The 25876-nt window shown below is 42.7% G+C and overlaps 2 protein-coding genes across 3 annotated transcripts in view; one reads left to right on the top strand and one right to left on the bottom strand.

Moving 5' to 3' along the window:
* Nucleotides 1–2722: 2722 nt before the first annotated feature.
* LOC110497261 (GTPase IMAP family member 7) lies at nucleotides 2723–4970 on the top strand. Its single transcript, XM_036933964.1, has 2 exons — nucleotides 2723–2880; nucleotides 3712–4970. The coding sequence occupies exons 1-2, from the start codon at nucleotides 2856–2858 to the stop codon at nucleotides 4803–4805; spliced, it is 1119 nt and encodes a 372-aa protein (XP_036789859.1). The 5' UTR covers nucleotides 2723–2855; the 3' UTR covers nucleotides 4806–4970.
* A 145-nt stretch (nucleotides 4971–5115) lies between these two features.
* LOC110497264 (dual specificity testis-specific protein kinase 1) overlaps nucleotides 5116–25876 on the bottom strand; it is a 49790-nt gene continuing 29029 nt past the window's right edge. For both annotated transcript variants that reach the window (XM_036933962.1, XM_036933963.1), the window contains one exon: nucleotides 5116–6317. The gene's annotated coding sequence lies outside the window, so the exon portion shown is untranslated. The remainder of the gene's footprint in view (nucleotides 6318–25876) is intronic.

Genomic DNA, 25876 nt, shown 5'->3' with positions numbered 1-25876 from the left:
GAAAAGCATTGAAGAGAATTGGAATTGGATGTGTACTTCCAGAATTGACTGGAATGGACATGGAATTGACCCCAACCCTGACTGATAGAGAATAAGAGAGTGAAATGTGGCCTTGCCTTCCCTATCAGCCTGGAAAAGGGCCTAAATATATTTTAACCCTGTGAGACTTAGCGTTGTAATATTACAATGTGACCTACATTGGATCCTGTACAGTGGTGTAAAGTACTTAAGTAAAAATCCTTGAAAGTACTACTTAAGTCGTTGTTTGGGGTATCTGTACTTTACTTTACTATGTATATTTTTCACTACTTTACATTTTTTACTTTACTACATTCCTAAAGAAAATCTATACTTTTTTCTCCATCCATTTTCCCTGACACCCAAAAGTACTCTTTGAATGCTTAGCAGGACAGGAAAATGGTCTAATTCACACACTTATCAAGAGAACATTCCTGGTCAACCCTACTGCCTCTGATCTGGAGGACTCACTAAATACAGAACATTCCTGGTCAACCCTACTGCCTCTGATCTGGAGGACTCACTAAATAGAGAACATTCCTGGTCAACCCTACTGCCTCTGATCTGGAGGACTCACTAAATAGAGAACATTCCTGGTCAACCCTACTGCCTCTGATCTGGAGGACTCACTAAATACAGAACATTCCTGGTCATCACTACTGCCTCTGATCTGGAGGACTCACTAAATAGAGAACATTCCTGGTCATCATTACTGCCTCTGATCTGGCGGATTAAACACATGTTTCGTTTGCAAATGATGTTAGAATGTTGGAGCACTTTTAGACTTTTACTCAAGTAGGATTTTACTGGGTGGCTTTCACTTTTACTGGAGTCATTTTCTATTAAGGAATCTTTACTTTTACAATTGGATACTATTTCCTCCACTGATCCTGTACAAGTCTTAAGCGAAATGATCATGTCAAACACTAAACAGTGAATCTACTTAGACCCAGATGTATCTCTCAGTAGTCATTTTGTTGTGTGCCATTGATGATTATTGCGGCATCAATGCCCTTGCTGATGGAAGGAGGTTTTCAATCAAAATCTCACGATACATGGACCTAGTCATTCTTTCCTTTACACGGATCAGTCTTTCTGGTCCCTTTGCAGAAAAACAGCCCAAACGCATGATGTTTCCACCCCCATGCTTCACAGTAGGTATGGTGTTCTTTGGATGCAACTCAGCATTCTTTGTCCTCCAAACACAACGAGTTGAGTTTTTACCAAAATTTTATATTTTGGTTTCATCTGACCATATAACATTCTCCCAATCTTCTTCTGGATCATCCAAATGCTCTCTAGCAAACTTCAGACGGGCCTGGACATGTACTGGCTTAAGCAGGGGAACACGTCTGGCACTGCAGGATTTGAGTCCCTGGCGGCATAGTGTGTTACTGATGGTAAGCTTTGTTACTTTGGTCCCAGCTCTCTGCAGGTCATTCACTAGGTCCCCCCGTGTGGTTCTGGTATTTTTGCTCACCGTTCTTGTGATCATTTTGACCCCACGGGGTGAGATCTTGCGTGGAGCCCCAGATCAAGGGAGATTATCAGTGGTCTTGTATGTCTCCTAATAATTGCTCCCACAGTTTTTTTCTTCAAACCAGCCTGCTTACTTATTGCAGATTCAGTCTTCCCAGCCAGGTGCAGGTCTACAATTTTGTTTCTGGTGTCCTTTGACAGCTCTTTGGTCTTGGCCATAGTGGAGTTTGGAGTGTGACTGTTTGAGGTTGTGGACAGGTGTCTTTTATACTGATAGCAAGTTCAAACAGGTACCATTAATATAGGTAACGTTGTGGAGGACAGAGGATCCTCTTAAAGAACAAGTTACAGGTCTGTGAGAGCCAGAAATCTTGCTTGTTTGTAGGTGACCAAATACTTATTTTCCACCATAATTTGCAAATAAATTAATTAAAAATCCTACAATGTGATTTTCTGGATTTTTTTTCTCATTTTGTCTGTCATAGTTGAAGTGTACCTATGATGAAAATTACAGGCCTCTCTCATCTTTTTAAGTGGGAAAACTTGCACAATTGGTGGCTGACTAAATACTTTTTTGCCCCACTGTAGTTAAGCCTACTAATCTTCTATGTTGTTATTTTTTGCTTTGCATTTTGAAGTATATGAAAATTGCTTTACAAATAAAGGTGTTATTATTAGTATTGTCATTCGAACTATTATTATTTACAAGTGGGGCTTCAATACCCAACCTATAGGCTAATGCAAATGAGGTCACTTGAGGTGTGACCTGTTGAGCAACAATATGTGAAAATAAAGCCGGGTAGACACTACAAGTTTTTAGGACGATCTACAGGCTCCTGATCAGCTCCAGGAGCATTTTCCCAAATCTTTAGATCATACCCAGAGTAAAACATAATGCCACAGTCTCGTAAAGTGTAAGCACATAACCGATTTGCGGATGATGGCTCCCATAGGCTCCCGGGCACTCTACGGGCACATACGGCATCCCGAAAATGTTCAAACATGTTGAATATATTCGGCCTCAATTAGTAGTCAACACATAGTAGTCCAAACATACTGCCGATTACTAGTGCATTACGATTTGACTTGACTGAATAGTTCAATATTAGACCAGTCAAAACAGTTGTATTGTATTACAGCCATAACTAGTGGGAAAGGATTTCAGTAAATGTATGAAAGCTAAGAGAAAGCCTGTGGGTGTGTCAGGGGGTGGGCACCTGACAGATCCTGTATAAAACAAGTGAGCAGACCCACTCTCACACTGTATATCTTTAGTATCCTTATAGAAGCATAGAAACTACTTCTGCTACTACTCTCACACAGTGCTTGAGACAGAGTGACAGATCTTCACTGCAAACATGAACAGCAAAGTTTCTCAGTCTGGTGAGTAGCCTTTAGGTTATAAAGATGGGAACTCAAGCCAATGGTATTGATTCCTTTTTTGATGTGCTTTTTCCTTTGATCTTCATGTGCTCTAGAAATATAATGATGCATAGCAGTGGGGAGCATTATTTTATATTACTCCCCTTTTATTTTTTTGTCAAGTTGACACAAAATGTTAACATTATTAGTTACATTATAATGTACAAGTCAGTGGAGTAATTCATTTTGTTTTTATTCTTGTATGCGCTTATTGTCTATGACTGTTTTAGAGCACTACCTTCTCTATCTTTCCTTCTCTTTCTCACTTGCTGTAATGATTCTAAAAAAGGAACACATGGATTATACATTTATGTTTGTACGGTGGCCTTTGTTTATATATTGAAACCAAGAGATTGCTTGGTATTTGATGGGAGTCAATTTAGCAAAAAAATTATAATGGCATAAAAACAGTTTAGCACATACAGATGTAGGATCTTAATTTGATAAATATTTTGTTGCTGAAGGTTTTCCTGCACAGCAGCAAATGCAAAATTGTAGTGGATTTGCATTTTAAGTACTCTAAAGTTTCTAATGTCCACTTTGAAAGTCCAGACTTGATTTTCCCTAATCCATATAATAATTCACATTTCCTATTGCTGCAGGATTATTTTCCTGCTGTAGCAAACAGGCTAAAATTAAGATCCTGCATCTGTAGAGGCAATGCTCACAGATTGTTTTGTGCAGACCATGAAGAAACAAATTGTTTTTGCCATTACTCAAAATGTGCTAACAAGCAGTACATGAAGTCTAGACCTCTTAAAAAAGTTAACAAGTGTTCTTGTTATCCAACAGGAATCCAACTGCATACACAAAATGGGGAGATCCGCATTGTTCTGGTCGGGAAGACAGGAGCTGGGAAAAGTGTTGCAGGAAACATCATTCTAGGGGAAAACGCTTTCCCATCAAAAATCTCCTCTATTTCTCAGACAAAAAACTGTCACAAGAGAAGAGGGAAGGTGGGTGAGCAAAGTGTAGCTGTTATTGACATCCCAGGTTTGTTTGATACTTCATTGTCCAATGAAGAGTCACTGAAAAAGATTGCTGAATGCATCTCTTTCTCTGCACCTGGTCCCCATGTGTTCCTGATTGTGATCCAGCTGGGAAGATTCACTGAAGAGGAACAGAAAACTGTGGAGATGATTAAGACATTATTTGGGGATGAAGCATCCAAATACACCATGGTTCTCTTCACACATGGAGACTTTCTTCATGGTGATGATGATGATGATGATGATGTAACAATTGCACAGTTCCTGCTTGGAAATCCACATCTGGATAGTGTTATTTCCCAATGCAATGGGAGATATCATGTCTTCAACAAGAAAGATAAGAATCGCTCCCAGGTCACTGAGCTGCTTGAGAAGATCAACACGATGGTGAAGATGAATGGAGGAAGCCACTACACCACTGATATGTTCCAGGAGGCTGAGAGAGCGATTGAAGAGGAGAAGAACAGGATCCTGAGAGAGAATGAAGAGAAGATACGCAGAGAGGAGGAGAAACTGAAGAAAGAAAAAATGATCCAAGAGGCTCGGGAAAAAGAGCTTAAAGAGAAGAATGAGAGGATCCTGAGAGAGAACGAAGAGCAGAAACGCAGACAGAATGAACTGAAGCAAGATACACAAGAGGCTCAGGAGAAAGCTATTAAAGAGGAGAAGAAGAGAATCCAGAGAGAGAAGGAAGAGCAGAGACTCAGGGAGGAGGAACTGGAGAAACTGAAACTGGAAAACGAGGCTAAAGATAAAGAAATAAAGGAGCTGAGGGAAAAACATGAAAGGGAGGCAAGAGAGAGAGCTGAAGGAAGAAATGGCTTTCTATATAGTTTTATTAAAAAAGCTGCTGAAGTGTGGAAAACAGCAGTAAAAGATAGGTGCAGTACACAATGAAAATCTGAAACAATGCTGTTCAAGAGTCCCGAGCTTAGTCACATTGAATGCATTCATATACAGTGTACACTGTTGCCATTCTACTGTTATAGCCTGTAACTATAGCATTGACTTCTATAGATGTATATTCTATAGCTTACATAAAGATTTATGACATTTATCCTGGCTCTGCTGTGTCTGTGATTTGTTTCCATTTATGTCAATAGTAAACATTATGTAATGACAATTTAAGACAAATACTAGACAACATTGAATGTAATCTATTGTTTCATTGATATTCAGTGAGGATATTTTCTTAAAATAACACAAATAATCATCATGACAGTTTATTAAAGCTGGTAATTAGCTACGTATGTGATTTTAGGGTAGCTTTCATGCATTGGCATTATAAATCAAATATGTTTTAATCAACAACAAAAAATAAAAAAACGTATTCATGTTGTGCATAACACTCCATGACTTGGTCATTCCTTGAACAAATGGGTTGGTGTTCATACCATTGTCAATATGACATCATCAATATGGGACAGAACAGTGGAATTATTTATATGGATGCACACAGTTGTCCAGACTGTAAATCATGCTGTTTAAACAGTGAAGTAATAATGAGACTCTCTTTTCTTGACCAGTGACCTGACTGGGAAAACCTCCAGGTCTATAACTAAGGCCTGGAGTTTTCCCTGGTCAGGTCCTGTATAGCTTCTCCTAGAAGTAAAGGTTACGAGGAATGGAAGCCATTGACGGTTATTGAGACACAGACATGTGAGCCATGGCGGCCTAGTCTGTCTGGATCCTCCAGGCCAGCAGAGGGAGAAAATAAAATCCTAAACTCTGGGACCAACTGACAAATTGGCATCCTATTCCATATATAATGCACTACTTTTGACCAGAACACATGGGGCTTTGTTCAAAGTAGTACGCTATATATGGAATAGGGTGCCATTTCATCCCAAACAGACAAAGAACCAGCAGGCCTATGAAATCAAAAGTGCAAAGATTATCATCAATAGTGTAAAACAGAGTAAAGATGATGTACACCTCATCACTTTATATACAATTATTACACTCAGTTCTCTAATCTCTCACACACAGGTACGGGGAAATGACCAGCGAACATTTAACATTTCAATACAGACATCAGGGGACAAACCTTCGTCATTCAGTCACACACATACTATCTCTCCCTCTGACACACATACTATCTCTCCCTCTGACACACGTGCAGGCACACACACACACACACGTGCAAGCACACACACACGTGCAGGCGCACACACACACACACACGTGCAGGCGCAGACACACACACACACGTGCAGGCGCACACACACACACACACACACACACACACACACACACACACACACACACTTGGGTGGAATAATCTGTACAATAAGGAGAATTGCTTTTCATGCTGTTTCAAAGTTACACAGGCTGTTAAAACATGCTGAGGATACCTGGATCATAGTGGGTTATGGGAAGAACACTGAGGTTTGAGGCAAGAAGAAGCACCTGTTTGAATTCAATACAAATCTCAAGCACCACCCAGACCAGTGAAAAATCATTAATAGGAATCAAATAGAAAGATTCAGAGTGTAGAAAGTGAGTGAACAAACCAGGGACACACTGACATTATCAAATGAAGCCAGGTCAACAACCAATATATAAGAACTCAAATGAATAAGTAGAAGAAAATAATGAATTCACACACACACAAACACACACACACACACACACACACACACACACACACACACACACACACACACACACACACTTTGTTGTCAGTCAGTCAGTCAGCCCACTAGGGGGAGCCCTACTTAAGTCTGTCCCTCCGGTAGGGGCAGCCAAGACACGCAAGGCGCGGACAGAGGAGCGAGACCATTCGCCTCCTTCAGGCACACAGAAGGAAAGCGCAAACCAATAAGACAGCAGCCCGGACAGGAAATTAACTCATTTTGCTCAGGGGCAGGGCCAGCAGAGGGGTCCGGGATTGCAGTGCGGAAGCTGCTAGCCTTCCAGCCAATCGGACGTCCGACGACCACCGTTGTTGTTGTCCAGACGGGGGACAGGAGGGAGGGAGTGGGGGAGTTGGAGACTGGATAGAACTAGCCGTTAGGTTGCAGAAACAGGGAGGAAGAGGACGGGGCTGGGTGTAGTAGATGTCTCCCTGGTGTAGGGACAGCGCCCTCTAGTGTGTCAGGAGACATGCTTCAGTCCATAGGCTCCCCCAGAGAAAAATCTTCCTCCTCTTCCTCTTCCAGAGGATCCAGAGACACCATGTCCAGGTCCAGAGGCAGCCCTGAATCATCTGACACGTCCTCCGCCATCCCTCCCTTCTCCTTCTTCCTTTCATCCTCCACCATCCCTCGCTTCTCCTTCCATCCTCCACCATCCCTCCCTTCTCCTTTCATCCTCCACCATCCCTCCCTTCTCCTTCCTCCTTTCATCCTCCACCATCCCTCCCTTCTCCTTCCTCCTTTCATCCTCCACCATCCCTCCCTTCTCCTTCCTCCTTTCATCCTCCACCATCCCTCCACCATCCCTCCCTTCTCCTTCCTCCTTTCATCCTCCTCCACCATCCCTCCCTTCTACTTCCATCCTCCACCATCCCTCCCTTCTCCTTCCTCCTTTCATCCTCCACCATCCCTCCCTTCTCCTTTTATCCTCCACCATCCCTCCCTTCTCCTTCCTCCTTTCATCCTCCACCATCCCTCCCTTCTCCTTCCTCCTTTCATCCTCCACCATCCCTCCCTTCTCCTTTCATCCTCCACCATCTCTCCCTTCTCCTTCCTCCTTTCATCCTCCACCATCCCTCCTTCTCCTTCCTCCTTTCATCCTCCACCATCCCTCCCTTCTCCGTCCTCCTTTCATCCTCCACCGTCCTTCCTTTGTCCTTCCTCCTCCACCACCTCTTCTTCCTCCACTTTCTGCAGGTCGTGGTCGGGGTACCGGAGGAGGGCGAGGGTTCGCCCTAGCTCGGGGTGCAGGGGAGGGACTGGCAGTTTAGGGTTGGCACGTGGAGAAAGAATTTCCCCCTAAGGGGGGAGAGGCGCAGGTGTCAGGCTGCTGGAGAGCATTTTAGCAACATGAAATCGTATTAAAATCTGTTTATATAGACCCCCAGGAAGAATGACATTTTAATTTTTACATTTTCTGACAAGTAAGCAATTGGATAAGGTAATTTTCACTTTTTCATAAATTCTTAGAATGTTTGGGAATTACATATACTAAAGCATATTGATTAATACAAGCACATAAATGCATTTTGAAATGACCTAATTAATGAAAATGAACACAATGTAATGTAGTATAGTGCAAGTTGACAGATGCATTGATCTTTCAATTCATAATTATTGTTTTTTTACTGATCTATACATGAGTTATTGAGATAGGAATAATGCCCATATTTGTTTTATTATTCATCTGTGATCCTACTCATGTACGTCTCTGAGCAGCAGTATTCCATTTTGCTCATCACTAAGGACATACAAATCTCTTCTCTCGTCTACTTACTGTTGCTTTCAGAAGCTGAAATCAGCAATGACCTGAGACTGGTTTTGGTTGGTCTGAGTGGATTGGAGAAGAGTGTAGCATGAAACACCATCATGGGCCAAAAGCTGTTTGATTCCAGAATCAGTCCCAAGTCACTGACCCTGAAGAGTGAGAGCAGAGAGAGAGACGGGGCTGTGTGGGAGGACAGTGATGGTTGTGGACACTCCAGGTCTGCTCAACAGTGACCTCTCTGAAGAGGAAGTCAGAGATTAGATTGAGAGGTCTTTGTCTCTCTCTAACACCAGGTCCCCATGCCTTCCTACCGGTCATTCAGCTGGGCCGCTTCACAGAGCAAGAGAAGAGAGTGATGGAGACACTGGAGAAGATGTTAAGTCCCTCTGTCAGTGAATATACCATAGTGCTTTTTAGTTATGGAGACACTTCCGTAGAGCTGTTTTTTTAGAGAAGACCAAAACCTGAAGAATTTTGTTCAGAAATGGGAAGGCAGTTTCCAAGTGTTCAACAATGATGTTAAGTGCGATACCAATCAGGTCAGAGAGCTTTTAGACAAAGTAGAACAGGTAATAAGACAGAGTATGCAAAATTATGAAGATAGTCGAATAATTACACTAAACATCATCACTTCTTCTTTGGATTTGACTGTGGTTTCTCATCAGGATGTTAATCAAAGCATCAGAGCCTGTGAACAGTGCTACATTTTACAAGGTAAAAATCTGTCTTTCTGCCCTTAACAAGGCAGTGTTCCACGGTAAACCATCATTGTAAACAAGAATGTGTTCTTAACTGATCTGCCTCGTTAAATAAAGGTTAAATAATAATTAGGCCCCAATCTATGGATTTCGTATGACTGGGCAGGGGCCCAGCCAATCAGAATGAGTTTCCCCACGAAAGGGCTTTAATACAGACAGAAATACTCCTCAGTTTCATCAGCTGTCTGGATGGCTGGTCTCAGACATTTCAAGGTCCTGAAGTGGCCTACCCAGTCTCCAGATCTCAACCCCATAGAAAATCTTTGGAGGGAGTTGAAAGTCCGTGTTGCCCAGCAACAGCCCCAAGACATCACTGCTCTAGAGGAGATCTGCATGGAGTATTGGGCCAAAATACCAGCAACAGTGTGTGAAAACCTTGTGAAGACTTACAGAACACGTTTGACCTCTGTCATTGCCAACAAAGGGTATATAACAAAGTATTGAGATAAACTTTTGTTATTGACCAAATACTTATTTTCCACCATAATTTGCAAATAAATTCATTAAAAATCCTACAATGTGATTTTCTGGAGAAAAAAATCGCATTTTGTCTGTCATAGTTGAAGTGTTCCTGTGATGAAAATTACAGTCCTCTCATCTTTTTAAGTGGGAGAACTTGCACAATTGGTGGCTGACTAAATACTTTTTTGCCCCACTGTAGATGTCATCCTAACTAACTCGCCCTCCAAATACACCTGTCCGGGGTATCCTGGAATGACATTGACCTCATCCCGTCAGTAGATGATGCCTGGCTATTCTTTAAAAGTGCCTTCCTCACCATCTTAAATAAGCATGCCCCTCTCAAAAAATGTAGAACTAGGAATAGATATAGTCCTTGGTTCACTCCAGACCTATCTGCCCTTGACCAGCACAAAAACATCCTGTGGCGTTTTGAATTAGCATCGAATAGCCCCGGTGATATGCAACTTTTCAGGGAAGTTAAGAACAAATATACACAGGCAGTTAGAAAAGCTAAAGCAAGATTTTTCAAACAGAAATTTGCATCCTGTAGTACTAACTCAAAAAAGTTATGGGACACTGTAAAGTCCATGGAGAATAAGAGCACCACCTCCCAGCTGCCCACTGCTCTGAGGCTAGGAAACACTGTCACCACCGATAAATCCACTATAATTGAGAATTTGAATAAGCATTTCTCTACGGCTGGCCATGCCTTCCACATGGCTACCCCTACCCCGGTCAACTGCCCGGCACCCTCCACATCAACCCGCGAAAACCCCCACCATTTCTCCTTTACCCAAATCCAGATAGCTGATGTTCTGAAAGAGCTGCAAAATCTGGACGCCTACAAATCAGCCGGATTAGACAATCTGGACCCTCTCTTTCTAAAATTATCTGCCGAAATTGTTGCAACCCCTATTACTAGCCTGTTCAACCTCTCTTTCGTATCGTCTGAGATTCCCAAAGATTGGAAAGCTGCCGTGGTCATCCCCTCTTCAAAGGGGGTGACACTCTAGACCCAAACTGCTACAGACCTATATCAATCCTACCCTGTTTTTCTAAGGTCTTCGAAAGCCAAGTTAACAAACGACCTCTTAGAACTACCCATCCCGGAATCGGGAGAATTGTCATCAACTGACACTAATTAGCATAACGCAACGGACAAAAAAATCTTACTAGAAAATATTCAGATTCATGAAATCACAAGTGAAATATATTGAAACACAGTTTAGCCTTTTGTTAATCACCCTGTCATCTCAGATTTTGATATTATGCTTTACAGCCAAAGCAAGACAAGCATTTGTGTAAGTTTATCGATAGCATAGCATAGCATAATGTCCAGCTAGCACCAGGTAACTTGGTCACGAACATCAGAAAAGCAATCAAATTAAATCGTTTACCTTTGATGAGCTTCGGATGTTTTCACTCACGAGACTCCCAGTTAGACAGCAAATGTTCCTTTTGTTCCATAAAGATTGTTTTTGGAGCCGAAATACCTCCGTTTGTTCTTCACGTTTGGCTGAGAAATCGACCGGAAATTGAGGTCACAACAACGGTGAAAAATATTCCAAATTAGATCTATAATATTGACAGAAACATGGCAAACGTTTTTTTATAATCAATCCTCAAGGTGTTTTTCAAATATCTATTCGATAATATATCAACCGGGACAGTTGGCTTCTTAGTAGGAGCGAGAGAAACAATTGCCGCATTTGTCTATTATGCACAAATCAATCCTCAAGAGCCACCAGCTGACCACTGACGCAATGTTGTCGTTCACGCTCATTTTTCAAAATAAAAGCCTGAAACTATGTCTTGTGATACTAAACACATTAGGGAAGCCATAGAAAAAGGAATCTGGTTGATATCCCTTTCACTGCTCAATAGGGACACATAGGAACGCAGAGGTTTCTAAATAAGAGTCACTGTCTGATTGGATTTTTCTCAGGCTTTCGCCTGCTATATCAGTTCTGTTATACTCACAGACAATATTTTTACAGTTTTGGAAACTTTAGAGTCTTTTCTATCCTAATCTGTCAATTATATGCATATTCTAGCATCTGATCCTGAAAAATAGGCCGTTTACTTTGGGAACGTTATTTTTCCAAAAATAAAAATAGTGCCCCCTAGTTTCAAGAGGTTTTAACAAACAGATTACTGACCATTTCGAATACCACAATACCTTCTCCGCTATGCAATCTGGTTTCAGAGCTGGTTATGGGTGCTCCTCAGCCACGCTCAAGGTTCTAAATGACATCATAACCGCCATTGATAAGAGACATTACTGTGCAGCCGTATCCATCGACCTGGCCAAGGCTTTCAACTCTGTCAATCACAACATTCTTATTGGCAGACTCGACAGCCTTGGATTCTCAAATGATTGCCTCGCCTGGTTTACCAAATACTTCTTTGATAGAGTTCTGTGTGTCAAATTGGAGGGCCTGTTTCCAGACCTCTGACAGTCTCTATGGGTGTGCCACAGGGTTCAATTCTTGGGCCGACTCTCTTTTCTATATACATCAATGATGTTGCTCTTGCTACTGGTGATTTTAGACTGTAAACTCTCCTTCCAGACTCACATTAAGCATCTCCAATCCAAAATTAAATCTAGAATCGGCGTCCTATATCGCAACAAAGCATCCTTCACTCATGCTGCCAAACATACCCTCGTAAAACTGACCATCCTACCGATCCTCAACTTCGGTGATGTCATCTATAAAATAGCCTCCAACACTCTACTCAGCAAATTGGATGCAGTCTATCACAGTGCCATCCGTTTTGTCACCAAAGCCCCATACACTACCCACCATTGTGACCTGTACGCTCTCGTTGGTTGGCCCCCGCTTCATACTCGTCGCCAAACCCACTGGCTACAGGTTATCTACAAGTCTCTGCTAGGTAAAGCCCCTCCTTATCTCAGCTCACTGGTCACCATAGCAGCACCCACTCGTAGCACGCGCTCCAGCAGGTATATCTCACTGGTCACCCCCAAAGCCGATTCCTCCTTTGGTCGTCTTTCCTTCCAGTTCTCTGCTGCCCATGACTGGAACTAATTTCAAAAATTTCTGAAGCTGGAGACTCACATCTCCCTCACTAGCTTTAAGCACCAGCTGTCAGAGCAGCTCACAGATCACTGCACATGTACATAGCCCATCTGTTAACAGCCCATCTATCTACCTACCTCATCCCCATACTGGTATTTATTTATTTATTTATTTTGCTCCTTTGCACCCCAGTATCTCAACCTGCACATTCATCTTCTGCCGATCTACCATTCCAGTGTTTAATATTGTAATTACTTCGCCACCACAGCCTATTTATTTCCTTAACTTACCTCATTTGCACTCACTGTATATAGACTTTTTGATTTATTTTGTTCTACTGTATTATTGACTGTATGTTTTGTTTATTCCATGTGTAACTCTGTGTTGTTGTATGTGTCGAATTGCTACGCTTTATCTTGGCCAGGTCGCAGTTGCAAATGAGAACTTGTTCTCAACTAGCCTACCTGGTTAAATAAAGGTGAAATAAAAAATAAAAAACATTGTTTGTAACATGTTTTCACAACAAATATATTTCATTAAGCTGTTGCCAACCCCTCACTGTGTTTGAGAAAATAATGAAGAAGAGAGGAGGAGATAGAAACGCATGGTGGTGAGATATTCTGTAGTTAAAAGTAATGTCTCAGCCAATTAATTATTAAAATATAGTTAAACGTTATTTATCAGACAATTCATTATAGAAATATTAAGCTAGCCCAATTATTAGGCAATTCAATATCAAATGCAAATGTATTGATGGATAACTCTGTAAGGCGCCTTGCACAATCAATGAACCAAAAGCATCGCCCAGGTCTATACGTTATCTCCAAGACTCATGGATAAAAAGTTTGTAGCTTAGCATAAGTTAACCAGTCCATTCAGTATGCACACTAAAAAGTATACACTTAAATGTAATTGCTACTATTTTTTATTTTATGTACATGCTAAACCAATTATCTACCAAAGACATCTTGAATCAGTTTTTTTATGTTTATGTCATGCATAATATGTATTGTATAACAGCACAATCATTATTTTAATTAAGTTGGGCTCTACAGGTCTAAAGTACGCATATGCATACGCTCTAATATGTGTTCGAGTGTTTGTTTGAATAAATCATCGCCTTAGAAAATGCTGTCCATTTAGTTGTGTTCGGCTTTGAAACAACATCCACAACGATCATCTTTTCCACTCAGTTTCAACCCGTTGGTTCTTCAAATTTACCAATCACGGTGAGGTGAGTGTTAAAATAACTACACTGTTGTGATGATGTGTTTGATGTGATTTTCAAATTGCATTTGCTTCTACACCTGCATTGCTTGCTGTTTGGGGTTTTAGGCTGGGTTTCTGTACAGCACTTTGAGATATCAGCTGATGTAAGAAGGGCTTTATAAATACATTTCCCTCCTTGACTCAACACTGAGAATTCCGAGGTGACTTAACCAGTCATCAACCACGGTTATCCTGAGGTGGGTTTTAATCAGTTTTAGAGCTGAGAAGCTTCTCTCGCAAGAAGCACTGCTGACTGGTGTAACAACAGAAATCTTGCAAAGTCGAAATAGCTCATGGAAGACCTCTTTAGAAGGTTCTAGAAGCACAACAAAGTAAAGGAGAGTAGATGGTCTGTCTCTTTCACTTTTTTCTCTCCTATCGAGAAGCCCCCTGGTTTGATGAACCTCATGTTTGAGGTCCTCTAAATCTGACTCAAAGGTCTGAGCAAAGTTAAACAGAAGCTCCTCATTCAAAAATGCTGTTCTCTTTGGGTTGAGAGACTGGACCCCTTGCATTATCTCACAATTCTTCTTTGAAAAACGCCTCTGTCAAGACTGTCAAGCACCTGATAAAACATAGCTTTTTTGAAGCTCTCACCATCACTTTGGTCACAACATTGACGAATACGCTGATTCGGTGTGTGAGTTCCTTAGAACGTGCGTTGAAGATGTCGTTCCCATAGCAACGATTAAAACATTCCCTAACCAGAAACCGTGGATTGATGGCAGCATTCGCGTGAAACTGAAAGCGCGAACCACTGCTTTTAATCAGGGCAAGGTGTCTGGTAACATGACCGAATACAAACAGTGCAGCTATTCCCTCCGCAAGGCTATCAAACAAGCTAAGCGTCAGTACAGAGACAAAGTAGAATCTCAATTCAACGGCTCAGACACAAGAGGCATGTGGCAGGGTCTACAGTCAATCACGGACTACAGGAAGAAATCCAGCCCAGTCACGGACCAGGATGTCCTGCTCCCAGGCAGACTAAATAACTTTTTTGCCCGCTTTGAGGACAATACAGTGCCACTGACACGGCCTGCAACGAAAACATGAGGTCTCTCCTTCACTGCAGCCGAGGTGAGTAAGACATTTAAACGTGTTAACCCTCGCAAGGCTGCAGGCCCAGACGGCATCCCCAGCCGCGCCCTCAGAGCATGCGCAGACCAGCTGGCCGGTGTGTTTACGGACATATTCAATCAATCCCTATACCAGTCTGCTGTTCCCACATGCTTCAAGAGGGCCACCATTGTTCCTGTTCCCAAGAAAGCTAAGGTAACTGAGCTAAACGACTACCGCCCCGTAGCACTCACTTCCGTCATCATGAAGTGCTTTGAGAGACTAGTCAAGGACCATATCACCTCCACCCTACCTGACACCCTAGACCCACTCCAATTTGCTTACCGCCCAAATAGGTCCACAGATGATGCAATCTCAACCACACTGCACACCGCCCTAACCCATCTGGACAAGAGGAATACCTATGTGAGAATGCTGTTCATTGACTACAGCTCGGCATTCAACACCATAGTACCCTCCAAGCTCGTCATCAAGCTCGAGACCCTGGGTCTCGACCCCGCCCTGTGCAACTGGGTACTGGACTTCCTGACGGGCCGCCCCCAGGTGGTGAGGGTAGGCAACAACATCTCCTCCCGGCTGATCCTCAACACTGGGGCCCCACAAGGGTGCGTTCTGAGCCCTCTCCTGTACTCCCTGTTCACCCACGACTGCGTGGCCACGCACGCCTCCAACTCAATCATCAAGTTTGCGGACGACACAACAGTGGTAGGCTTGATTACCAACAACGACGAGACGGCCTACAGGGAGGAGGTGAGGGCCCTCGGAGTGTGGTGTCAGGAAAATAACCTCACACTCAACGTCAACAAAACTAAGGAGATGATTGTGGACTTCAGGAAACAGCAGAGGGAACACCCCCCTATCCACATCGATGGAACAGTAGTGGAGAGGGTAGAAAGTTTTAAGTTCCTCGGCATACACATCACAGACAAACTGAATTGGTCCACTCACACAGACAGCATTGTGATGAAGGCGCAGCAGCGCCTCTTCAACCTCAGGAGGCTGAAGAAATTCGGCTTGTCACCAAAAGCACTCACAAACTTCTACAGATGCACAATCGAGAGCATCCTGGCGGGCTGTATCACCGCCTGGTACGGCAACTGCTCCGCCCTCAACCGTAAGGCTCTCCAGAGGGTGGTGAGGTCTGCACAACGCATCACCGGGGGCAAACTACCGGCCCTCCAGGACACCTACACCACCCGATGTCACAGGAAGGCCATAAAGATCATCAAGGACATCAACCACCCGAGCCACTGCCTGTTCACCCCGCTATCATCCAGAAGGCGAGGTCAGTACAGGTGCATCAAAGCTGGGACCGAGAGACTGAAAAACAGCTTCTATCTCAAGGCCATCAGACTGTTAAACAGCCACCACTAACATTGAGTGGCTGCTGCCAACACACTGACACTGACTTAACTCCAGCCACTTTAATAATGGGAATTGATGGGAAATTATGTAAATATATCACTAGCCACTTTAAACAATGCTACCTTATATAATGTTACTTACCCTACATTATTCATCTCATATGCATACGTATATACTGTACTCTATATCATCGACTGTATCCTTATGTAATACATGTATCACTAGCCACTTTAACTATGCCACTTTGTTTTTGAAAACTTTGTTTTCAGCAAAAAACTGGGTCAGGCACTGATTTTACAGTATCGAGAAGCACCAAATTCAAACAATGTGCATTATATTACACACAAAATGCAAATATTGCACTGTTTTTAATCCGTGCAGACAGGACCCTCATCTGTGGATCTTGAAATGTCTGAAATACACATTAAATAATGTCATATCTCTATGGAAATGTATAATTAAGGGATCCACAAGATTAGATACTAACAGCTGCTAACTAAAATGTGTAGTTTAAAGTTTAGGCCTGGCCTACCATTGGGCCCTTTTGGAACAGCATATCTGGTGTCTCTCTTATTGGATATAGGGGGCGCTATTTTAATTGTTGGATGAAAAACGTTCCCGTTTTAAACAAGATATTTTGTCACGAAAAGATGCTATAATTGACAGCTTTGGAAAGAAAACACTCTGACATTTCCAAAACTGCAAAGATATTGTCTGTGAGTGCCACAGAACTGATGTTACAGAAAAAACCCAGATAAAAATCCAATCAGGAAGTGCCGCATTTTTTGAAACCGCCTCATGGCAATGACTCCTTATATGGCTGTGAAGGAGCTAGGAGTCAGCTTATGTTTTCCACGTTTTCCCCAAGGTGTCTGCAGCATTGTGACGTATTTGTAGGCATATCATTGGAAGATTGACCATAAGAGACTACATCTACCAGGTGGTCGCTTGGTGTCCTCCGTCGCAATTATTGCGTAATCTCCAGCTGCAGTATTTTTCCGTTTTCTTCTGGTGAGAAGGCAACTGCCACCACTGATAGATTATCGAATAGATATGTGAAAAACACTATGAGGATTGATTCTAAACAACGTTTGCCATGTTTCTGTCGATATTATGGAGCTAATTTGGAAAAAAGTTTGGCGTTGTAAGTGACTGCATATTCCGGTGTTTTTCTTAGCCAAACGTGATGAACAAAACGGAGCTATTTCGTCTACACAAATAATATTTTTGGAAAAATTGAACATTTGCTGTCTAACTAAGAGTCTCGTCATTGAAAACATCCGAAGTTCTTCAAAGGTAAATTATTTTATTTGAATGCTTTTCTTGTTACTGTGAAAATGTTGCCTGCTGAATGCTAGGCTTAATGCTATGCTAGGCTATCAATACTCTTACAGAAATGCTTGTGTAGCTTTGGTTGAAAAGCATATTTTGAAAATCTGAGATGACAGTGTTGTTAACAAAAGGCTAAGCTTGTGTTTGTATATATTTATTTCATTTAATTTGCGATTTTCATGAATAGGAAACGTTGCGTTATGGTAATGGGCTGGAGGCTATGATTACGCTCCCGGATATGGGATTTCTCGACGCTAGAGGTTATCTGATTAATAACTGTCTCTTAACGGAGCCAAAGATCTAACGTTAAATTATACAGCGACTCATCCTTCGTAAAAGTTGTTCAGGAAACCTAAACCCGATGCTAAACCTTAAAACAGTTGGACGTCAAAATAAATGCTTCTTTCAACAAGAGGTGAAATGAGATGTCAATCAGCATCAAACTGCATGTAGAACATTATATTTTGGGGTGGCACCCGGTGTGGCCAATCAGATGGCAGCGGTTTCCAGTGCAAACCTGGACACCCCACTGGCTACGCCCCTGGGGTTAAGTTTAGGAGTTAGGTTAAAGGGTTAAGGTTAGGGTTAGGGGAAGATTTAGCTAACATGCTAAGTAGTAGCAAAGTAGCTAAAAAAGTAGTAAGTAGTTTAAAAGAAGCTAATTAGATCAAACGTGCAAGTTGTCCGTGATGAGATTTAATATAATATAAATATGGAAAGGACCTTTTCCCCACAATGTGACCTTACTAGGAAAACTTCCAGGTCTTTAACTAAGGCCTGGAGCTTTCCTGGTCAGGTCATGTATAGCTTCTTCTAGAATTAAGGAATATAAGGAAAGGAAGCCATTTAAGAGTATTGAGACACAGCCATGTGAGCCACAGTGGCCTGGTCTGTCTGGATCCTCCAGGCCAGCAGAGGGAGAAAAAATGATATACCGCTCTGGGGCACCCAGGCAAAATGGCATCCTATTCCCTATATAGTGCAGTACTTTTGATAAGGGCCCATGGAGCTTAGGTCAAAATCAGGGAAATAGGGTGCCATTTCAGACAGTCAGATAATGAACCAGCAGCCCTATGTAATCAAGAGTGCAGCGATTATCATCAACAGTGTTAAAAAATATATATATATAGTAAAGACTATGTACACCTCACTCACTTTATATTCAATTATTACACTCAGTTCTCTAATATCTCACACACGGGTACAGGAAAATAACCAGCGAACCATTAACATTACAAAACAGACATTAGGGGACAAACTATAGTCATTCAGTCACACACATACTCTTTCACACTCTTTCACTCTCTCACCATCTCTCACTTCTCACTCTCTCTCACACAGAACTTTGAGAGTTATTATTTGTACAATAAATAAGGAGAGGATACCTGTATCATAGAGGGTTATAGGAAGAGGGGTTTGAGGGAAGAAGAAGCACCTGGTTGAATGAAATGCAAATCTCCAGCACCACCCAGACCAGTGAGGGATCATTATGTAGCATGAACAAGGATTTAACACCATAGTACCCTCCAAACTCGTCATTAAGCTCGAGACTCTGGGTCTTGAGCAAATTATGGACAAGCAAAAAAGCTAATTATGGACTCCTCTTTAAATCTGTGTATTCCTCACTGCCAAGACCTAGGATCAAGGGAGACTAAAGTTTTGTAAAACTATATCTCTTGACACATTGATGAAAATAATCATGACCTCTAAACCTTCAAGCTGCATACTGGACCCTATTCCAACTAAACTACTGAATGAGCTGCTTCCTGTGCTTGGCCCGCCTATGTTGAACATAATAAATGTCTCTCTATCCACCAGATGTGTACCAAACTCACTAAAAGTGGCAGTAATAAAGCCAAACCTTAACCCAGAAAATATAAAAAACTATTGGCCTATATCGAATCTCCCATTCCTCTTAAAAAGTTTTGAAAAACCTGTTGTACAGCAACTCACTGCCTTCCTGAAAACAAACAATGTATACGAAACACTTCAGTGTGGTTTTAGACCCTATCATAGCACTGAGACTGCGAAGGTGGTAAATTACCTTTTAAAGGCGTTAGACCGAGGCTCTGCCTCTGTCCTTGGGATCCTAGACGTTAGTGCTGCTTTTGATACCATCGATCACCACATTCTTTTGGAGAGATTGGAAACCCAAATTGGTCTACAAGGACAAGTTCTGGCCTGGTTTAGATCGTATCTGTCAAAAAGATATCAGTTTGTCTTTGTAGATGGTTTGTCCTCTGACAAATCAACAGTAAATTTCGGTGTGTTCCTCAAGGCTCCGTTTTAGCACCACTATTGTCTTCACTATGTTACCTCTTGGTGATGTCAATCGGAATCAATGTTATCTTTCAATACTATGTGGACGACACACAGCTGTATATTTCGATGAAACATGGTGAAGCCCCAAAATTGCCCTCCCTGGAAGCCTGTGTTTCAAACTTAGGGAAGTGGATGGCGGCAAATGTTCTATTTTTAAACTCCAACAAAACAGAGATGCTAGTTCTCGGTCCCAAGAAACAAAGAGATCTTCTGTTGAATCTGACAATTAACCTTAATGGTTGTACAGTCGTCTCAAATAAAACTGTGAAGGACCTCGGTGTTACTCTGGACCCTGATCTCTCTTTTGACGAACATATCAAGACTGTCAAGGACAGCTTTTTTCCCATCTACGTAACATTGCAAAAATCAGAAACGTTCTTGACCAAAATGACGCAGAAAAATGTATCCATGCTTTTGTCACTAGGTTAGACTACTGCAATGCTCTACTTTCCGGCTACCTGGATAAACTTCAGTTAGTGCTTGACTAGAACCAAAAAATGTGATCAAATTACCCCAGTGCTAGCCTCTCTACACTGGCTTCCTGTTAAAGCTACGGCTGTTTTCAAGGTTTCATTGCTAACCTACGAAGCATTACATGGGCTTGCACCTACCTATCTTTCCGATTTGGTCCTTCCGTACATACCTACACGTATGCTACGGTCACAAAACGCAGGCCTCCTGACTGTCCCTACAATTTCTAAGCAAGCAGCTGGAGTCAGGGCTTTCTCCTATAAAGCTCAATTTTTATGGAATGGTCTGCCTATCCATGTGAGAGACGCAGACCCAGTCTCGACCTTTAAGTCTTTATTGAAGACTCATCTCTTCAGTAGGTCCTATGATTGAGTGTAGTCTGGCCCAGGAGTCCCTAGGAGGGGTGCGTCACTTGAGTGGGTTGAGTCACTGACGATATCTTCCTGTCTGAGTTGGCACCCCCCCCCCATTGGGTTCGTGCCATGGGGGAGATCTTCGTGGCCTATACTCGGCCTTGTCTCAGGGTAGTAAGTTGGTGCTTGAAGATATCCCTCTAGTGGTGTGGGGGCTGTGCTTTGGAAAAGTGGGTGGGGTTATATCTTGCCTTTTTGGCCCTGTCCAGGGGTATCGTCAAGACGGGGCCACAGTGTCTCCTGAACCCTCCTGTCTCAGCCTCCAGTATTTATGCTGCAATAGTTTGTGTCGGGGGGCTAGGGTCAGTCTGTTATATCTGGAGTATTTCTCCTGTCTTATCCGATGTCCTGTGTGAATTTAAGTATGCTCTATCTAATTCTCTCTCTCTCTTTCTTTCTTTCTCTCAGATGACCTGAGCCCTAGGTCCATGTCTCAGGACTATATGGGCTGATGACTCCTTGCTGTCCCAAGTCCACCTGGTCGTGCTGCTGCTACAGTTTCAATTGTTCTGGCTTTGGCTTTGGAACCCTGACCTTCTACCTTGATCTGCTAACTTGTCCCAGACCTGCTGTTATCAACGGTAGAGAGGAAGAGATACTCTGAATGATAGGCTTTGAAAAGCCAACTGACATTTACTCCGGAGGTGCATTTACTCCGGAGGTGCTGACTTGTTGCACCCTCTACAACCACTGTGGTGATTATTATTTGACCCTGCTGTTGTCTATGAACATTTGAACATCTTGGCCATATTCTGTTATAATCTCCACCCGGCACAGCCAGAGGAGGACTGGCCACCCCTCATAGCCTGGTTCCTCTCTAGGTTTCTTTTTAGGTTTTGGCCTTTCTAGGGAGTTTTTCCTAGCCACCATGCTTCTACACCTGCATTGCTTACTGTTTGGGGTTTTAGGCTGGGTTTCTGTACAGCACTTCGACATAGGCTGATGTAAGAAGGGCCTTATGATTGATTTAATGATGACAGTTTATTAAAGCTGTATCTACCAATGATGATACTTACAGTAACAAGCTAATCAGAAGTGCCTTGCATGTAGAGGAAGGGTTCTAGTAGAAAAAAAACAGAGCCCCTGTCCAGAAACAACTCTTCCTATACAGCACTGGTGGAGATCTGAGAGGATTGGACAGGTTGAAGCAATAATGAAATTCCACCTAGCCTATCAGAGGGCAAGGTGAAGCTATCACCATAGTAATCATTCATGTCTTCTCAGATCTCTACAAGTATCTTGGGGAAAGGTTTGTTTCTGGATAAAAATAGAGACGCATCTCCATAATGAATTAAAATTTCATCTAGCAACAGACCAACCAATATCCTAGCCAGCAGAAGGGTTTAGTAGTTAGCTACTTACGTGCTTTCAAGACATATTTTATTTATTGGTATTATAAATAAAATATGTTTTAATTGACAAGATTCTCAGCATAAAAACAGTAAAGAAAATAAGAGACTCACTCAGCTGTGAGTCTTTCTGGGTACGTTTCTGAGAGCTTTGCACACCTGAACTCTACAATATTTGAACATTATTATTTTTACAACTCATCAAGCTCTGTCAAGTTGGTTGTTGATCATTGCTAGACAGCCCTTTTTAAGTCTTGCCATATATGTTCAAACCTATTTAAGTTGAAACTAACAAGGCCACTCAGGAACATTCATTGTAGTCTTGGTAAGCAACTCCAATGTATATCGTTATTTTATGCCTGGTTATGACACCTACATAAGTGTCAAAACCCACATTTATTCAAATTATTTTTCTCCCTGCCAAGAAGATTCCTTTCGTTTTACGTTAGTTTCTTAAATCCTTTGTTTTTGCAATAAATTCTTTACAATCATATTTTCTTCATCATGTTTTATATAAGTTTCATGATGCTTTATGACCATTCTGTGTCACTCTACTTGGACGAATAAAATGGTCGAGGTTCTGTCTGAAAAGATATGCAGGATTTGCATTGAATCTACCAAAGGTTGCGTGCCACATCTTCCAGATGGAACTATCATATTGTAATGAAACAGGAGGGAGCAAGTCTTGAACACTTGACCTCCTAACCCGATGTCCGGCGCGCTATCGACTGTGCCGCAAAAGCATACCCGTGCAGCAGAGTCGATTTCAGCGGTAATAAACCCAGGGTCGTTACACTACTCCCTCCTTTCAAAGAGCGCGTCCTCGCGCTAGCTTGCGGCTCTACATCTTACAGGAACGCGCTCACCGGCCAAGGACACGCACTGTTGTGGATGCAAGGTCCAATCCCACTTCTGACACCAGTGTAATGAAACAGCAGGGAGCAAGTCAAAAGCATGCTCGTGCGGCAGAGTCGATTTCCCCGGTTATAAACCCAGGGTCGTTACAATATGATGTGGTTAGCTGACATTAAATACCTATCCAGGCGTTGTAAGATATAGCTTTAGTCAGCTTGCGTCAGTAAGGTAGTCACCGCAGGAACTCAACACAGCAGTTCCAAGAAATCACGTGACTGACTAGAAAGCAAAAACATTCATAAGAACCCAAACATTGCTATAAATTATTGGCTGCATCTCCAATTGTAGACATATGACTCCACTTAGTGATTCATTTTTCTCTATTTCTGCTTTTTGTATCTCCTCTCTTTGGCTGTAAAAATGGATGTGTTTTTATGTGACTTGGCTCTGACCTAACATAATCGTTTGTGGTGCTTTCGCCGTAAAGCCTATTTGAAATCGGACACTGTGGTGGGATTAACAAGAAGTGTATCTTTAAAATGGTGTAAAATACTTGTATGTTTGAGGAATTTTAATTATGAGATTTCTGTTGTTTGAATTTGGCGCCCTGCACTTTCACTGGCTGTTGTCCTATCGATTCCGTTAGCGGGATCTCAGCCCCAAAAGGTTTTAACCAGTCGGCGAAAGCCAACATCTTTCAAGACAGCGAACGTTGCATATGGTCTTTTTGTTATCTTCCTTTCAAACTTCAAAATAGATCCACACTGCAGACCTTGTGGGCTTGATCAGGAATTCTGTGTTGCACGTGTAGCGCTGTATTTTTCAATGTGTCATTATGTCATCTACCTACGTTATATAGGTATGCTCGTCATCTACCTATGTTATATTGGTATGCACGTCATCTACCTATGTTATATATCAATCAATCAATCAATCAAATGTATTTTATATAGCCCTTCGTACATCAGCTGATATCTCAAAGTGCTGTACAGAAACCCAGCCTAAAACCCCAAACAGCAAGCAATGCAGGTGAAGAAGCACGGTGGCTAGGAAAAACTCCCTAGAAAGGCCAAAACCTAGGAAGAAACCTAGAGAGGAACCAGGCTATGTGGGGTGGCCAGTCCTCTTCTGGCTGTGCCGGGTGGAGATTATAACAAAACATGGTCAAGATGTTCAAATGTTCATAAATGACCAGCATGGTCGAATAATAATAAGGCAGAATAGTTGAAACTGGAGCAGCAGCACAGTCAGGTGGACTGGGGACAGCAAGGAGTCATCATGTCAGGTATTCCTGGGGCATGGTCCTAGGGCTCAGGTCCTCCGAGAGAGAGAAAGAAAGAGAGAATTAGAGAGAGCATATGTGGGATGGCCAGTCCTCTTCTGGCTGTGCCGGGTGGAGATTATAACAGAACATGGCCAAGATGTTCAAATGTTCATAAATGATCAGCATGGTCGAATAATAATAAGGCAGAACAGTTGAAACTGGAGCAGCAGCACAGCCAGGTGGACTGGGGACAGCAAGGAGTCATCATGTCAGGTAGTCCTGGGGCATGGTCCTAGGGCTCAGGTCCTCCGAGAGAGAGAAAGAGAGAAGGAGAGAATTAGAGAACGCACACTTAGATTCACACAGGACACCGAATAGGACAGGAGAAGTACTCCAGATATAACAAACTGACCCTAGCCCCCCGACACATAAACTACTGCAGCATAAATACTGGAGGCTGAGACAGGAGGGGTCAGGAGACACTGTGGCCCACTCCGAGGACACCCCCGGACAGGGCCAAACAGGAAGGATATAACCCCACCCACTTTGCCAAAGCACAGCCCCCACACCACTAGAGGGATATCTTCAACCACCAACTTACCATCCTGAGACAAGGCTGAGTATAGCCCACAAAGACCTCCGCCACGGCACAACTTAAGGGGGGGGGGGGGGGGCGCCAACCCAGACAGGATGACCACATCAGTGACTCAACCCACTCAGGTGACGCACCTCCTCCAGGGACGGCATGAGAGAGCCCCAGTAAAGCCAGTGACTCAGCCCCTGTAATAGGGTTAGAGGCAGAGAATCCCAGTGGAAAGAGGGGAACCGGCCAGGCAGAGACAGCAAGGGTGGTTCGTTGCTCCAGAGCCTTTCCGTTCACCCTCCCACTCCTGGGCCAGACTACACTCAATCATATGACCCACTGAAGAGATGAGTCTTCAGTAGAGACTTAAAGGTTGAGACCGAGTTTGCGTCTCTGACATGGGTAGGCAGACCGTTCCATAAAAATGGAGCTCTATAGGAGAAAGCCCTGCCTCCAGCTGTTTGCTTAAAAATTCTAGGGACAATTAGGAGGCCTGCGTCTTGTGACCGTAGCGTACGTGTAGGTATGTACGGCAGGACCAAATCAGAGAGATAGATAGGAGCAAGCCCATGTAATGCTTTGTAGGTTAGCAGTAAAACCTTGAAATCAGCCCTTGCTTTGACAGGAAGCCAGTGTAGAGAGGCTAGCACTGGAGTAATATGATCAAATTTTTTGGTTCTAGTCAGGATTCTAGCAGCCGTATTTAGCACTAACTGAAGTTTATTTAGTGCTTTATCCGGGTAGCCGGAAAGTAGAGCATTGCAGTAGTCTAACCTGGAAGTGACAAAAGCATGGATTAATTTTTCTGCATCATTTTTGGACAGAAAGTTCCTGATTTTTGCAATGTTACGTAGATGGAAAAAAGCTGTCCTTGAAATGGTCTTGATATGTTCTTCAAAAGAGAGATCAGGGTCCAGAGTAACGCCGAGGTCCTTCACAGTTTTATTTGAGACGACTGTACAACCATTAAGATTAATTGTCAGATTCAACAGAAGATCTCTTT

This window comes from Oncorhynchus mykiss, chromosome 10 (assembly GCF_013265735.2).
Source record: "Oncorhynchus mykiss isolate Arlee chromosome 10, USDA_OmykA_1.1, whole genome shotgun sequence".
In the NCBI taxonomy this organism is placed as follows: domain Eukaryota; kingdom Metazoa; phylum Chordata; class Actinopteri; order Salmoniformes; family Salmonidae; genus Oncorhynchus; species Oncorhynchus mykiss.
This window is presented reverse-complemented; position numbering and strand designations above follow the sequence as displayed.

Bases quoted from the DNA above. Each gene is read 5' to 3' on its own strand.
- LOC110497261 (XM_036933964.1), top strand. From the start codon at position 2,856: ATGAACAGCAAAGTTTCTCAGTCTG. The intron at 2,881-3,711 runs GTGAGTAGCCTT...GTTATCCAACAG, and splicing joins CAGCAAAGTTTCTCAGTCTG to GAATCCAACTGCATACACAA.